The 15,193-nt window shown below is 49.6% G+C and overlaps 1 protein-coding gene across 8 annotated transcripts in view; it reads right to left on the bottom strand.

Moving 5' to 3' along the window:
• PIP5K1C (phosphatidylinositol-4-phosphate 5-kinase type 1 gamma) overlaps positions 1-15,193 on the bottom strand; it is a 51,565-nt gene that overhangs the window by 6,950 nt on the left and 29,422 nt on the right. For 3 of the 8 annotated variants that reach the window (XM_059870145.1, XM_059870149.1, XM_059870152.1), the window contains 13 exons: positions 14,552-14,669; positions 12,380-12,532; positions 9,554-9,853; positions 8,830-9,035; positions 7,237-7,320; positions 6,693-6,741; positions 5,657-5,741; positions 4,196-4,375; positions 4,025-4,054; positions 3,124-3,265; positions 2,808-2,840; positions 382-486; positions 3-135 (listed from right to left, as the gene is read on the bottom strand). In XM_059870145.1, coding sequence (XP_059726128.1) covers positions 3-135; positions 382-486; positions 2,808-2,840; positions 3,124-3,265; positions 4,025-4,054; positions 4,196-4,375; positions 5,657-5,741; positions 6,693-6,741; positions 7,237-7,320; positions 8,830-9,035; positions 9,554-9,853; positions 12,380-12,532; positions 14,552-14,669 — 1,618 coding nt within the window. The remainder of the gene's footprint in view (positions 1-2; positions 136-381; positions 487-2,807; positions 2,841-3,123; positions 3,266-4,024; positions 4,055-4,195; positions 4,376-5,656; positions 5,742-6,692; positions 6,742-7,236; positions 7,321-8,829; positions 9,036-9,553; positions 9,854-12,379; positions 12,533-14,551; positions 14,670-15,193) is intronic. The other 5 variants (XM_059870146.1, XM_059870147.1, XM_059870148.1 and 2 more) reach the window with 5 other exon arrangements.

Below are 15,193 nucleotides of genomic sequence, written 5' to 3'. Positions count from 1 at the left end.
ACAAAGTAAATGTCTGTGACTGGCACGTCGTCTTCATCCGAGGCCTGGCTGGCTGGCTCCGAGGCCTGGCTGGCCGTCTCCACCTCTATGGTGGCTGTGGATGTGACAATGGCACAGGCTGAAGAAGCTGCCTCTCTGCACAGGGGAAAGAAATGACAGTCTAGTCACTGCAGTCAGGACAGGAGCAAGCAAAACGGATTTATTACAGAGGAGCTTCTGAAGATGCTATGCTATCATATCCTGAAAGGTCACATCAGGGCAGGTCAGGTCAGTACTGTGCTCAGCCTCACTGAACACCCATGACTCCAGCAAAGCCTCCAGCACAAGCAGGCACAGCTCAAAACCCACTGGGTGGGATCTGCAACACTCTAAAACACTCACTCTTTGACTTCTTCTTCAGGAGCTACAATCTCAACATCACACTTGGGCTCCAGCTCGACACTGATTTGCTGAACCTCCTCCTGGACCCGCACCTCCTCATGTGACCTGGAAACCAAAGGGGAGACAAGCCCAAAGACTCAGCTGGACATGAGTTATGCATAGCCCTCAATTTTAAGTCAGCCTGAATTCAGTCCAGAGCCAGCCAAGCCTCCTATGCAGTTCTGCCCCAGCACACAGCTGCCGCTGCTGCTGCTGCTGCTGTGGCACTGGGCTCCCAGCACAGATTCAGTGGCTGATTTCAGCTCAGAGGGAGCACTCAGACCTCTCAGGACTGAGGGTATGGATAACCAAAACTCCCAGAAAAAAGAGAGGGAAGATTACAGCACTCAGGAATAACAAGGTGGGAAAAGAGGACAAGAGCAAAGGAGTTTAACAGCCATTGCAGCAGGAAAGATGGGCAGTGTCAAATGGAGCATGGGAGCAAAGAGAACTGACCTCCAGGGAAAACCTGTGTCCAGAGTTAGCCTGGCATCCAGGCCAGAGCCTCTGACCTCCTCCAAGACTCCCAGCACACCAAAGCTGTTCCAGGGTTGGGATTTATCTGGAACTGTTTCTGACAATCTTCACTTTAATACCTCATGCTATTAAAGTAATTACTTGTGCCAGCAGGCTGGCTGCACTGTCCCCATGGGAAGGAGGAGCAGGAGCCTGCCCAGCCAAGGGGCAGCTGTCAGAGAAGGGCTGAGCCTGGGTTCACTGACAGCACTGCCATGCTCCTGCAGGGCTGGCTCTGATCAGTGGGCAGCACTTCAATCTAGCTCCATGCACAGAACTTGCTACACTCTTCCTCACAGGGCTGGACCTCAAACCTGGACTGAATTCCCCAGCAGACCAGAATAACCAGAGGCACGACACATTCTTGAGCAAATTGGGTAACGTTTTCTCCATCTCAGCTCAGGAATGTAAATTCTTGCTTTAATAAATTTGTGTCTGCACTGGTTTTCACCAGGGGATCCCAGAGAGCTCCGCAAGTGCACAGATCCCTACTCTCCCAGGAAGGGCACATGGAAGCACTGGGATTAGAAAGGGACAAACTAGACAAAAAACAGCAAAGGTGGCCACACCTGCAGACAGTCAGTGTAGCTCTGGCAAATCTGTGACAGATCTACTCTGACCAAGCCACTGAGCTCCCTGAATGCTCCCAGGTCACTCTGACTCACCTGACCCATTTCTGGAGGAGCAGTCACATACTACAGCAGCTCCCTCCCTCCAGGAGGTACCAATGAGTCTGAACTATTTTGGATGAAGTCACTGCATTTGCCACATGGGTCCCACCACTGGGGCCTGGGTTTAAGTCTCCAATTTTCAGCAATTTCTAACACTGGATTCTGCAGGAAATGAGATGCTTCACAAGTCCCTGACACTTCTCACAGTGAGCAGGTCCCTGCCCTCCAGGGCAGGATTCAGCAACATGCAACATCCAGAGGTATTTTCATTAGGAAATACCACAGAAAAGGATTTTTTCACAGTGCTTGTCAACTGAACTCAGTAAATCACTCAAAGCTTGGAACAACAGCAGATGCCTGTAATGTGGGCCAAACTCTCATCTTCCAAAGACCTTTCCTTCCAAGCACCAAACACTGACAGCAGGGAGAGAGGACATCAGCCTGTCAGGCTCCTCTGGCTATGGCACATCCTAGGACTGAGTCTCTGATGTCATTTCAAAGCCTACTACACCTACACAATATCCTGGAAAGCGAGGGCAGAGCCAGCAGTATCCGCTGACTCCTCATGCAGATCCTGCTGACATGGGCAATGGGGTAATTTTTACTGATGCAAAATAATTCCACAATAATGCACAATAATATAATTATAAGAGCCTCTAAAATCAGACACCCCTCTACAGCACAGCATTTCTGTCCTACCTTGCCCTTGGCTCTGAGACACCATAGGAGGAAAAAAGCCTCACAGATTTCTGAAAACACTGGAAGCTACTTTTGTGGGTACTGAGGGTGCTGAGTGCCTCATAAAGTCAAAACCCTTTCACTTTGCCCAGGCCACAAGCAGATGCTCAGAGGAGGAATGTTCCTGCTGTCAGGGCTCACTTACTTGCTCTTAAAGGGACTTAAGTGACCTTCCTTGACTCTGGTGCTGGGTGGGTGGGTAAATTTGGACAATACTCTTGTCCCCTTTCCTATCAAATAATTGGTATTTTCAAAGCATTAACAGATCTGCTTTGCAAGGAAAATTCTGTGTAAGAAATGGGGATCATCTGATTGCAGAAGCAGCTCAGCATCCATGCCAAAATCCTGGAGCTGCTGAAATTCCCACTCAGCCCTCTAAGTGACCTTTGCACAGGGATAAACATGAGGTCTCTGTGCAGCAGAGAGAAGAAGAGATAAAAAGACAGGAGAGCCATTTCTCACCTGCCATCCTGCCCTGAGGAGTGTGTACGCCTCCTGTGGAAAGAAAACAGGAGAGTTTGGAGCAGCAATTTAAGCCAGAAATCCTGCACTGTCCCCAAATCTACCTCCACATCCCATGAGGGAGATGTTCTACTTAACAGCTGACACTTCTTCCAGCAATAATTAATCCCATCAAAGCTGTGTCTGCTTGCTCCCAGGAGAGATTTAATTAAAATCGGTCATTAGCATTGCAGAGTGCAGGGCAGCCTGTGGGATCTGCAGCACAGAGAGCAAGAGCAGCCACTCAGCACCAGTGGGAGCAGGGAAATCTCCTCACCTGTACCTGGGCTGCTCAGAGGTCTCCGAGGGGGATCGCTCGGGAACAGACAGAGATGTTGACGATAGTGTTGTGGCTATGGAGGCCGTGGTAGCTTCTTCAAAGGAAGGAGGAGTACAAGGGAGCAGGTCTGGCCTGCCTGCTGGCCAAGGGAAGGGCAGGGGAGAGGCAGGAAGAAGAGATGATTAAGTCAAACACCAACACTTCACCTACAGCAGCCCTGTGCGAGGCTGTTCCACCATGAACCTGCACACCCACATTGGGACTGGGCACTCAAACCACAGACAGGCAGAAGTTTAGTTGGGTCATGACAGCCTCTCCCAAGGCATCCTCTGGGGAGAGCCAGTCAGCACCACTTCCAGCACAACAGGCAGGGAACAGAATGCCAGTGAAGACTTCTCACTGGTGACCAAAGCTGGATTAAAGGCTTGGATCACCAGGGATAAATATCCAAGTGAATTAAGAGATGAACTGAGTGTTCAGTGCTTTGCACAGGGAGCAATCCAACACCCATGCACTGGAGGAGCTTGTCCTCCAGCACTCAGCTGTAAATGCAGCCAGAGGGAAGTAAAGGAAAGGCAGTACAGAACCAGCCCATTCATCTGTTTTCCAACGGCAAGATCCTGCCTGTTATAACTGCCCAAATACTGTCATTGGAGTGCTGCAGTTCCCAGTCACCCCCCCCAATCTTTTTTTTAAAGGGTAGAAAATGCAACTTTCTGTTGGCTTTGGGCTATGACTTATGGCGCCCCTTGGCAGCAGCTGTCTTGCAGCAGTGATGCAGGTGACCATTATTACTGCAGAACCCCACAGTGCTGCAAAGAAGGGATTTGGTCTCCTTTGATGCAGAGGTGTCGCATCAAGTACCTGCTGGCGCTGTGACAAAACAATGCACTCTTACCTTCTTCCCTGTCCTGGTTAGGTTTAGCACCTGCAAAGCACAGCAAGACATGCAATGAAGAGCTATCCATGAGGAAAGATCTGCAGTTGGTGCACAGTGGGGAACTTGATGAGAACAAGGGAGGATCCTAAAGAACTGCTAGGAAAGAGAGGGTAAGCACAGAGGCAGTACCCTGAGCGGGGCTGTCACCTTCATCGTCCAGCGTGGGGTAGCTCCTGGCCGCCCGCAGGTCGTACTGGGTGTCGTCCTTGTCGGAGGCCAGCTGGCTGGCCGAGAACGCCGCCGTGGGACCCACTGTCTTCACAGCCAGCAAGGCACTGCGCCCTTTCTTGGAGGGGGACGACTTCAGAGCTGGGGGAGGCAGAGAAGGTCAAATGTCGGAACCCAGGACATTGCTCTGACTGCCCTGGAGGATTCGAGACCCTGGCAGGGGGCTCAGAGACCCAGAGACCTTGGCACGGAGTCAAAGACACCTGTGCCTTCGATTTTAGCCCCTGGAGAAAATTGCCAACTTTGTGTGAAGATTTACAAGCCACGAGAGTTTGAGTAGAATGATGGTTAATTTGTCACAGGGTGGAAAAGTAGAATTTTGGGGATTTAGAATGGGGGTTCAAGAGGCAAGATGGAGGAATCTGGGCGTGTCCTGCCCTTCTCCTTTTTCTTGTCCTCTGTCTTGTGCTGGGATGGTGACACTTCTGGACTGGTTTAGAGTAGAGACAGACTGTCTAACATAGGTGATAGGTATTGGAAAATTATTGTAAATAAAGTACATGTAGTTCTTAGTATAAAAAGCTAACACCACCCCAAGGGCAGTCAGCAGGTCAGAGAAAGAATGTAATGGATAAGAGAAAGTAAACAACCTTAAGAACCAGAGCCGAGGAATCTTGACTTCTTCTTCAGTCATGGGGCTGGGAAAAAGACTCTTTAATATCTCGGGAGCCATTTCACCCACAGAAAACCCGAGAGTCAAAGTACCACCACAAACTACTGTCACACCAGAGGTGTTTTTCCCTTCACAAGGAGAGGCTCTGCCCACACACACATCCCTTGTGGGCTGAACCCAGGTCAGGTGCAGGGACTGGGTGGGAGCCTGAGCAGACCAAGGCAAGCTGTGACAATCTGAGGGCTCTGCAGTTCTTAGCTTTGCTCTGTATCATGGAGTGTTTTGGGTTGGAAGGGACCTTAAAAATGCATCTCATTCCACCCCCTCCATGGGCAGGGACATGGGCACTAGAGCAGGTTGCTGCAAGCCCTGTCCAACCTGGCCTTGGACACTTCCAGGGATCCAGGGGCAGCCACAGCTGCTCTGGGCACCCTCTACCAGGGCCTGGCCACCCTCAGATTTCCTAACTTCTCATCTAACCCTGACAGCTCAAAACAATTGCCCCTTGCCTGTGACTATCTGCCTGTATAAAAAGTTCTTCCCCCTCCTTTTTCTAAGCCCCCTTTAAGCACTGGAAGGGGCTCTAAAGTCTCCTAAGAGCCTTCTCCAGGCTGTCCACCCCCAGCTCTCCCAGCTATACCACACTGGAAAACCCCGCTCAGGCTCCAGCCCAGACTCCTACTGAAGCCTGCAGCAGCAAGGCCAAGGTAAAACCTCAGAGCACAGCAGCCCCAGAACTTGGTACTTACAGGAATTCTTTCGAAACACCGTGTTAGTCATGAATTTGAAGAATCTCTCTGCATAAAAGCTAGGTCTGTGTACTGACACCGTGTCCTACAACAGCAAGAAACAATTGTTTAATTTTAAAATGATCTATCAAGGCAGAATTTCTGTAACAACTAACACAGTCTTTTTTATTCCAACAGTTAGCACTGACAGAGCTTTAAAATGGAAAGGCTTAACTGAAACACTCTAATTAATGCTATAAATAACCCTGAAGCATTGCCTCTGATTGCGTTTGATTATATTCTTGCTGTCATTTTATAATGGATTTTGGTGATTTTATTCCTTTGTAGACTTCCTGGATTTTTTTTAAACACTGGCCTGATTGCATACATGAAATTTCTTCTGGCTTTGCTGGCTGCCATTCCAATCAAACCTGGATACTTTTGCACACCACACAGACACCCAAATTCAGCCAAGGGTCTCCATACAATTCAAATGTTCTTGTTTAAAATAGTAAAACTGAAGCTCTTTCTGCTTCTGATATTTGACTGCAATTCCATGACTTGGCATCTCCACATTTCCTTTGCCACTTTAAAGGAAGCCAGGAAATGCAAGGCTGAAAAATGGTTCCCACATCCAAGGTTGTTCTTTCAGAAACACACACCTGGCTGCTGCAGGAATGAAGCCAGCAAGGAAACATGGAAAGGGATTTGCTGGCAGAGAGCTTGCTGAGGTGGAAACAGCCAGTCACCAGAGAGAACAGCACAGGGCTCCTGACAGCCCAGGAACATACACAACTGGGTGTGTGCTCCTGGTGTCATGGGAGACAGAGCAGGGGAGGAAAGCTGTGAGCACAACAGCTCAATGTGTGAGGAGCTGGATCGAGCAAGGAAGCCTGGCTGGGAATAAGTGGCACCACCCTGCTGTGCAGGAATGAGGGGCAAGAACTGCTTGCCCCTCATTTTCATCAGCTGCAGCTGTGCCAGATCAGGCTCCATAAATAGTCACCAAGTAATCCTGCAACGCTTGGACAACTCCTGCCTCTGCACAAACACTCACCCCATCATGGACAAGGGCCTTCCAGGTGTGCTCTAACTTCTTGATGAACCTAATTCCAAGGAGAAGTGGAGAGAAAAATAAAGATTCAGGCATGCACTCTGTACCAAGCCCCCTGTCATACCCTATAGGGAGATCCCTGAGCTGCCAAGGTCACCAGGACTGAGCTTTCTCCAGCATCTCCCCCAGGAGGTCAGGAGTGCCTGGGAACACCACAGGGAAGGAGGAGCTGGGCTGGAAGAGGTACACCTTACACCCCTGGAGATATGCTTCCCACACTGAGGTGGGAAACTATATGAGCAGCTCATCATCCTGGACAAAGGGTTGAGTGTCCCCAGCTGTTCTAAGGACGTGAAGGAAGCCTATGGCCAGCTTGGGGCAGCCATATCTGCTCATCCTCACAGTCTACAGGAGAGAACAGGCCCCCTGCTTTCATTTGGTACTAAAAGAGATGTTATCAGCCAGAAAAGACACACTGTGTGGTGGTTTCTCTCCTCACCAAGTATCAATTTAATGCAAAACCAACCCACACTGCCAGGTTACCTACCTGTATGACTGCAGGATATCTATGATTCCCACGTGCAGCAGGAGACGCTCTCCTTTGCCGTTCACTGCTGGGATCCCTCCCATCCTGCAGGTAAACCAGAACTTCAGCAGGTGCAGCCTCAGCCAGAGCACCTGTAACACCCAAGCTCTGGGGAAGGGCAACAGCAGCTGTGCTAAGGGGCTCTGGTGTGGTGTCAGACACATTGTAAAACCAGTGTGCCCACTTTGTGCACAACCATGGGAGTCACCGAGTGACCTGGCCTGACCCCAGGTGTCCCAGGGTCACTGCCTGGCCAAACACCACTGTTGTGAAAGAACCTGTATTGTGTGGCACAGCTCTTCCTGGGCCAGAAGGCACCATGGAGCTTTCTCCTGCCTACCTTATCCTGGGGATCAGGTAATTTATCGGGTCAGTGAGAGCTGTCTGGCATTAGGGCAGTAAATCCTTCAGGACAAAGGATTCCAGTCCCATCCACACTAATGCCATCCTACCAAAGTGCAGCAACCATTGGCACCAGCACACAACCAAAGCACAGGAGTGCCAGATACTCCTTCAGGTAGCCACTGCAATTATTGATGCTACCTGAAGGACTAGAAACACCACCGTATTATCTCAGCTCTCAGGAATGACCCTCCATCAAACCCACAGCAGCTGGTTTCAGACAGCAGCAAGCAGCAAACTCCACCATTCCGTGGCTCAAGAGCCAGGGAGCTTGGCAGAATCCCAGGTCAAGCACAGCACAGGCTTAGGGCAAACCCCAGCCTCCAGCTCCAGCAGTGACTCCAGCACCTGGCTACATTGCTGTCTGCCAACCCCACTGGGATGGCCTCAGGGAACTGCCAGGGATTTCAGAGGTGGGAGTGATGGAGAACTCCAGGCTCCTAGGGACAGGTTGATCCCTACTTCTGCTTCAGTATTTGGGTGCTGAGCAAGAACTGTCTCCTCCCCCGGGAATGGGTGGATGTTTAAAGGCTGTTACACAAGCTGACAACCTACAGCCATCCCTAAGAGGAGAGACAGCTGTGAGGCCAGAGCCTTACAGAACTATTTCCCACCCTGGCTTCCCCCTTTCCCACCACAATGGCAGCACTACCAAAACCCCAGGAGAGCTGCTCCCTTGAACAGTTCCTGTGTGTGGTGTTACATTTTAGTTAAAAGGTTTGCTCTGTCTCACCCCTTGAAAATGAACCGTTTATCCAAGCCTGTGCTCCTCCCCTGCAGTATCACGGATCTGTAATCCCCTTGGCCCAAGTCTGATTCCGCGCCCACCTTGAATCGTCCTGTTAAACTCTGGGGGGCGATGAGAAGTCTCTCTTGGCCCTTTTCCCCCTAGGCTCCCCCTCTCTCCCCCTTCCCCCTTTCCCCCTCAGAAAACATGCTGCTCCCTGGGATGTGACAACCAATAAACCCTCATCTAATTAGCAGCTCAGAAGCCGTGTGGAGTCTCCTTGCCTGCCTGCTGCTACCAGCCAACACACAGCTTAGGGGGACCCCCAGGGAGCCCCCCAAAGGAACAGCAACACCTCTGGGCCTCGTGAGGGATTTCCCAGCCTCCACCTCCCAGCAGCATGAGCGAGCCCAGGTTTCACCTACGTGTCGTCCGTGTCTATGGCCTCCCCCCGGGCAGCCCCTCCCTGGATGGACTCCATGGCTGTGGAGTATAGGGCCTTCTGCCCCACGGGACGCTTCTCATCTGACGTGCTGTGGGCTCCCTCCGACAGCTGCTCCCGCTCGTGCTGGTCTATGTTATGAACCCCAAGCAGGAGGCTGTAGTCCATGATTTTAAAGCTTTCCAATACCTACAGGTAAATATTGAGTTCAAGAACAAAGACAAAATATCAAGCCAGCAGCAGAAATACAGAACCCAAAGCACGGAATCAAAGCAATCAAAGCAAAGCATCCCATCCACATCCCCACTAACAACTCTTTTGACAGAGCCTGGAAGTTTCTGAACCAACAGTGACCTCTGGGCTTGACTGCACAGAGTTTGGCCATCCCACAATCACAGCAAAGGCCTGAAGGCTTGCAAACAACACCACTGTATCTGCTGCATGGTGATTGGGAAAATGCTCCAGCAAAGCAGCTACAAGGGGAGCAGGCTGCCAAAGTGTGAAGCACCAGGCAAAGGAGCACAGCCTCAGTCCTCAGAGGCTGTCATGAGATCCAACTCTACTGCTTGGCTTTCAGGGAAAAGTGCAGGAGAAAGAACTAATCCTACTCTGGGCTCATTAGCAAGGTTCTCAATCAGGAATTGCTCTTCCTCATGCTTGAGAGCCACAGAGTTCCTTGCCCTGTCCCTGAGCTGCTCCCTCCTTACCAGACAGTCTCGCTGCAATGTCTTCACCAAAGCACTGAAGGTGTCTGCATCCAGCATCAGGCCCTCAGGCATGTCTTGGATGAAGTCCAGATCCTTGTACGTAGGGCTGGACTTTTCTTTTTCCTTCTTGGATGCCCGGCGTTTGTAGGTTGAACCTTTGAGGTCAAATTTCAGGTGCATTTTCACCACTCGAGGCAGGATGTTGTTCATCACAACCACGCGGATGTTTTTGCCCCCGGACTGCACACAGTACAGTCCATAAAACTTGGGCAGCAGAGTCCGGGGGTTCTGGTTCAGATTCTGTAGCAAGGGTGGAAAGAAGCACAGAGAAAGGTCATTTGAGCAGAAAATTCCTGCTGTGTTCACCAGAAAGCATATCAACAGTTGGACTAGGGATTCTTTGCTGAGAGGTTTTCTGAACTTAACAGGAGCTCAGTGTATGCATTTGACAAAGTCCTGCATTTCAGTGGCTTTAGGACCTGAAAATACAGGGACTGAGATGTTCAGCACTCTCTGGGCAAATAACCAAGTCCAGAAATCCCCTGCTTTCCCCAAGTACAGCAACTGAAAAAAGGAAACCAAACTGGGAGAGAAATAAACACAGTAAGTGGGAACTTCAAGCTTAAAAAAAACAACTCTCTTTATCTCTCTACCAGTGTCAGAATCAAGAGCTGTTTTCCAGCCCAGAATAAACCATGGACAGGGCTATTTTTTAAACAAAACAACATAAATGTTTTCCTCCTGTTGCGGAGTTGCTTTATAAAGCAATCAACCAGAAAGCACGGATATCCTGTTCTGCTGTCATCTCCTTTTTTTAGGCAGCAGAATAATTAGGAATGACATGACAGGCAAGATTTGCTTGTTCAGCTTTGGGCACATTTGGGAAAGAAACAAAACTTCTCTGCATGCTGTGGCAGGAAAGAGACCTGACAGGTTCTGACAGACAGCAGAAATGTGACTGTATTAAAATTTCATTCCCCTCAACTCACCCACCTGGGCACAGCAGTGAGCCCTCTTGGAGAGTGCCAAAAGTAACAGAGGCAGGTAAATGGAAACAGCTTTAAAATAACTCAGGATGAAACCACCCTGGTTCCTTTCCCTGACTCTTTTGCTACAGCTGCTTTCCCAGGAGCAGCAGGGTGATCAGGGGTAGCACCACAGAACCCACACACAGTGGGAAGCTGCAACAGGTCACTCGGATTCACTGACTGATGATGGCAGAATTAACAGTGCAACTCCACTCCCACTCAAAAACCCACACCTGATTTACCACACACATTAGGCAACAGGCAGTGCTTTCCAAGAAAACTCATCCTTGTCCAGGAATGTGAGTGTCACCTGCAAAAGCAAGTGATCAACAGAATCTCAGGATGGTTTGGGTTGGAAGGGACTGCAAAGACCATTTGGTTTCACCTGTGCCATGGGCAGGGACACCTTCCACTGTCCCAGGGTGCTCCAAGACCTGTCCAACCTGGCCTGGAATCCTCTTGGGGATGAAGCAGCCACAGCTGCTCTGAGCAACCTGTGCCAGGGCATCCCCACCTTCACAGGGAACAATTTCTTCCTGGCCTGGCTGTCACTCACACAAAGACATCCCATAACCTCTCTTGGGTAAATTCTCCCTGGTAAATATTGAGTGAGGAAAGGATTTTCACAGAACCAGTGTAGGATCACATAACCCCACTGCACTAGGCACATAGATGGGGCAGCAGCATTGCTCCTCATCCCCTTCTCCTTGGCATCTTCACAACAAACAAATCCCTGGTTGTTTTAAGTGAATGTCAAGAGTCCCCATCCATAAATCTGGAACCTCCAGCACAGTTGTGCAGGGAGAACAGCTCCTGGTTTTTACACCAGAACAGCAGGTTTGGGTCCAATTTACTTGACCCAATGCAAGTCTCTGGGTCTCAACATCCTGCCTTGCCAGACTGATGTGCAAAACTGGCTGGTACCTTGGGGGCCTCCAGCTTGGAACTGCTGCCAGTAGAAGTCAGGACAATGCTCAGAGTAATGGTCAAACAGCAGGAATGGGAGAGATTCAGGGACAGCAGTGCTTTCCCCACAAAACCAGGGTGGTTGCATTATTGCCTGGAGAAAAGGAGGCTCGGGGGGACCTTCTGCTCCCGACAAGTCCCTGACAGGAGGGTGCAGCCAGGTGGGGGTCGGGCTCTGCTATCAAGCAACAAGAGACAGGATGAGAGGAAATAGCCCCAAGTTGTGCCAGAGGAGGTTTGGGTTGGATATTAGGGGAAATTTCCTCATGGAAAGGGCTGTAAAGGATTAGAACAAGCTGTCCAGGGCAGTGGTGGAGTCACCATTCCTGGAAGCATTCACATAATGTGTGGCTGTGGCACTTGTGGACAAGGTTTAGTGGTGACCATCATGGTGCTAAGCTGAAGGTTGGACCTGATGATCTTGGTGGTTTTTTTCCAAACTTAAGGGTTTAACTATTCTATGACTGCAATCAGCAGCCATGCCCAAATGCAGACTGGGGCAGATGCACACTGCCAAGTGAAAAAGGAATGAACTAGTTCTGGGAAAAGGGCACTCAGAAGCACACATCTGGGGAAGCCATTTTGAGGCCAGAACATGCCTCCAAACTACAGCACAATTATCTGCCTCATCTTTACCCACAGAGTTTGCAAATAATCAGTAGGATTTGTGCTTCTGGGACTGGCTTCATGACATGTTGTTAACATTGTCCCTAGCATGGGGGCAGGCCATAAGACACTCAGGTGGAGGACATGCCCCGTGAGATGCTCTGCTATGACAGAAAAGCTGCCATGACAAAGCTGAGCTGGTTCTGAGGTCCTGGGTGATACACACCATGTAGTATCCAGGAAGGAGCTTCTGCAGGAATTCAGCTTCCTTGTGCATCACAGTTTTGATGATGAATTCATCGTCGCTGGTGACATAGAAGAGGGAGCCGCTGGCCCCGGGGTTGGACAGCTCGATCAGAGGCTCGTTACATAACGAATACTGGCAAGAAAAAGAAAAGAAGGTGATGCTTCATCCCCCATTTATTGCAGATTTGAGTTCTATGGCCTCAAGGGCCTTCCTCATCATGTCATCTCCCTGGGAGATTAAGGGGCAGCAAAGCTCAAGAGAGAACTATTTTCATTATAGGTTTGGTCTGAGCAACCAAACTGATGGACAATTTATAATTAGAGACTAAGATTACAGTTCAGAGCATCCCAACTGCTCAGTATCCAACTAATCATCTGCTTTCAGGAACATCCAGCCTTCATAATGACATCTTATCTGTTCCCATTGTGCCTGCACGCACGTATCACATTCAGGCTCTTTGAGCACAGCCCAGCACATGCTGACGGACACAGAGGATTCCAGGAGACACCACAGACTGCTCAGGGAACCACATATCACTGTGCTGGAGGGAACACAACACACTGGCTGTTCTCAGCACACTCTCCTGGCCGCTGTTCCCTGCAAAAGTCAGTGCCTGATTCACAGAATCCCAGAATGGTTTGGGCTGGAAATGACCTTAAAGCTCATCTCATTTCATACATGGGCAGTGACACTTCCACCAGGTTAGGTTGCTCCAGGCTCCATCCAACCTGGGTGCATTTTTACAGCCACACCTCACTCCATCAATCCTGCTAAAAACACATTACAAGTTTTATCCCAGGTGTGCAACGAAAAAGAAGGAGCCCTGCTCAAGCACAGCAAAGAGTTCTGCACTGGGACCTGAACTGGGAGAGCACATCTGGTCATCAGGACACAAACAGGTCCTCAAAAAAGGACTTGCCCGGCAGCAGAGGAGAAAAAAAGAGAAAGCAAGGCAGGCAGATGCACTTTTTAGGTCAGTGCCCACCCAGATAGTGCAGGAGTCAGGTGGGTTCAGGGCAGGATCACAGAACTGCTCAGTGAGAGGTGAGATGGGGAGAGGGAGGTGATCAGAACAATAAATTAAATGCTCATCATTATGTAATGAAAATGGCTTTCAGCTCTGCACAGATTAACAATCCCAGACCTGATCAAGCTAATCATCTCATGCATAATTCAAGGCATTTGCTGCTGGGGCATGCAAGAGACAGTCAGGAGAAGTAGAAACAACAAATCGGAGCCATGACCTTTGCAATTGAGGCATACTCCTTGCCTGTCCTCAGCTCTGAACACTCATCCATCAGGCAGCACTGCCTTGGCTGGCACAGGAGGAGATCACTGTTACCCTCCCACCAGGCATTGGCACAGGTTTGTTTCACTGGCAGGTGTTCAGCTGCGACCACCCCTATCTACAGGTGAAGCCACACAAAAAGGGCTGTTCCAAAAGGGGAGGATGTGCACTCATGGATGTGTTTCCTTCCCCAGTTCACACAGAACAGGAAGTCACATAAAGGCAAGGGCCCAAATTCAATCACAGAGCATACAAAGCCCCAACAGCTTGTACTCCAAGGTATTTGAAAACCAGCCTTTCCAGCTCTGAGGAGCTTTTGAAGCACAAGAACAAGCTGTGGTTTATTGTGTCTTTTTAAGATGATTAAAATAACTACACTCACATAGCTCTCCAGTGAGTACACAAAAAAAAATTCCCATCTTTGTCCTTAGAGTCGCAGGGGACATTACAGGGTCGCACCCAGCAGAACACAACTCCTTTGGCTTGTAAACACAGTAAGTTATTGTTACCACAAGGACCAGAGAGGGAAGCCCATTGCAGGGCTTACACAGCTCACACTGTGTGCAGGTCATGGCCTCCCTCCAGTACAGGCGGGCAGCTGCCGTTCAGCAAACTCAGACTTGGAATCACAGAATGTTTTGGATGGAAAGAATCTTAAACCCATCTCATTGCACCCTCTGCCATGGGCATGTACACCTTCCACTACAAAAGGTTGCTCCAACCCCATCCAACCTGTCCTGCAACACTCCCAGAGATGGGGCAGCCACAGCTTCTCTGGGCAACTTGTGCCAGGGCCTCATCATGCTTATGGTAAAGGTAAATAAAGGAGGACAAGACAGCAAAATCTAAAAATATATCCATACCAAATAATCATCTGGACGAATCCCAAAGAGCTCTCGGAAGTAGCGGAAAGCCACTGGGGCATAGGTCTTGAACCTGAAGTCGGCGTAGTGGTGAGCTGGGGTGAGGTTACTGCCTTCACTGCACAGAACACACACATGGCACAGCCTGTTACCGCTCACCAGACAGGGACAGTCACACCAAAGCTACTGTGTGCTTCAGATGCACCGAGCCTTGCAAAAAGACATCTTTGGTACAACAAACACCACCTTTCTTCTGTGGTAGGAAAACAGGAAAACAGGTTTCAAACTATCTGCCAAAATCTATTTCCAGATATTAAAGGAACAACCACTTGCCAAGCAGAATATATTTATACAGAGAACATAACTTTTATGAGCTTTGTTTATTCACAGTTAGAGAGCTCCCAGAAGGAGCTGCTTCCATATAAAACATGGTAGGATTTTGTGGAAGAAATTCTAGATGGACAGCTAGGAAGACAAGCACGTAGGAAGGGTAACAAACTGGAGTGCACAGTACTGCATCCTTCACTGTGCTTCCCTGCAGGCCAGTGCACTGCAGATTCCAACACTTCCCCCTGTTCTGTTTGTGTATCATGGAGCAGATTTAAAACATTCTGAGCATGCAACTCTGATCCAAAGACAGAT

Source organism: Haemorhous mexicanus, chromosome 29 (assembly GCF_027477595.1).
Source record: "Haemorhous mexicanus isolate bHaeMex1 chromosome 29, bHaeMex1.pri, whole genome shotgun sequence".
Taxonomy (NCBI): Eukaryota; Metazoa; Chordata; class Aves; order Passeriformes; family Fringillidae; genus Haemorhous; species Haemorhous mexicanus.
This window is presented reverse-complemented; position numbering and strand designations above follow the sequence as displayed.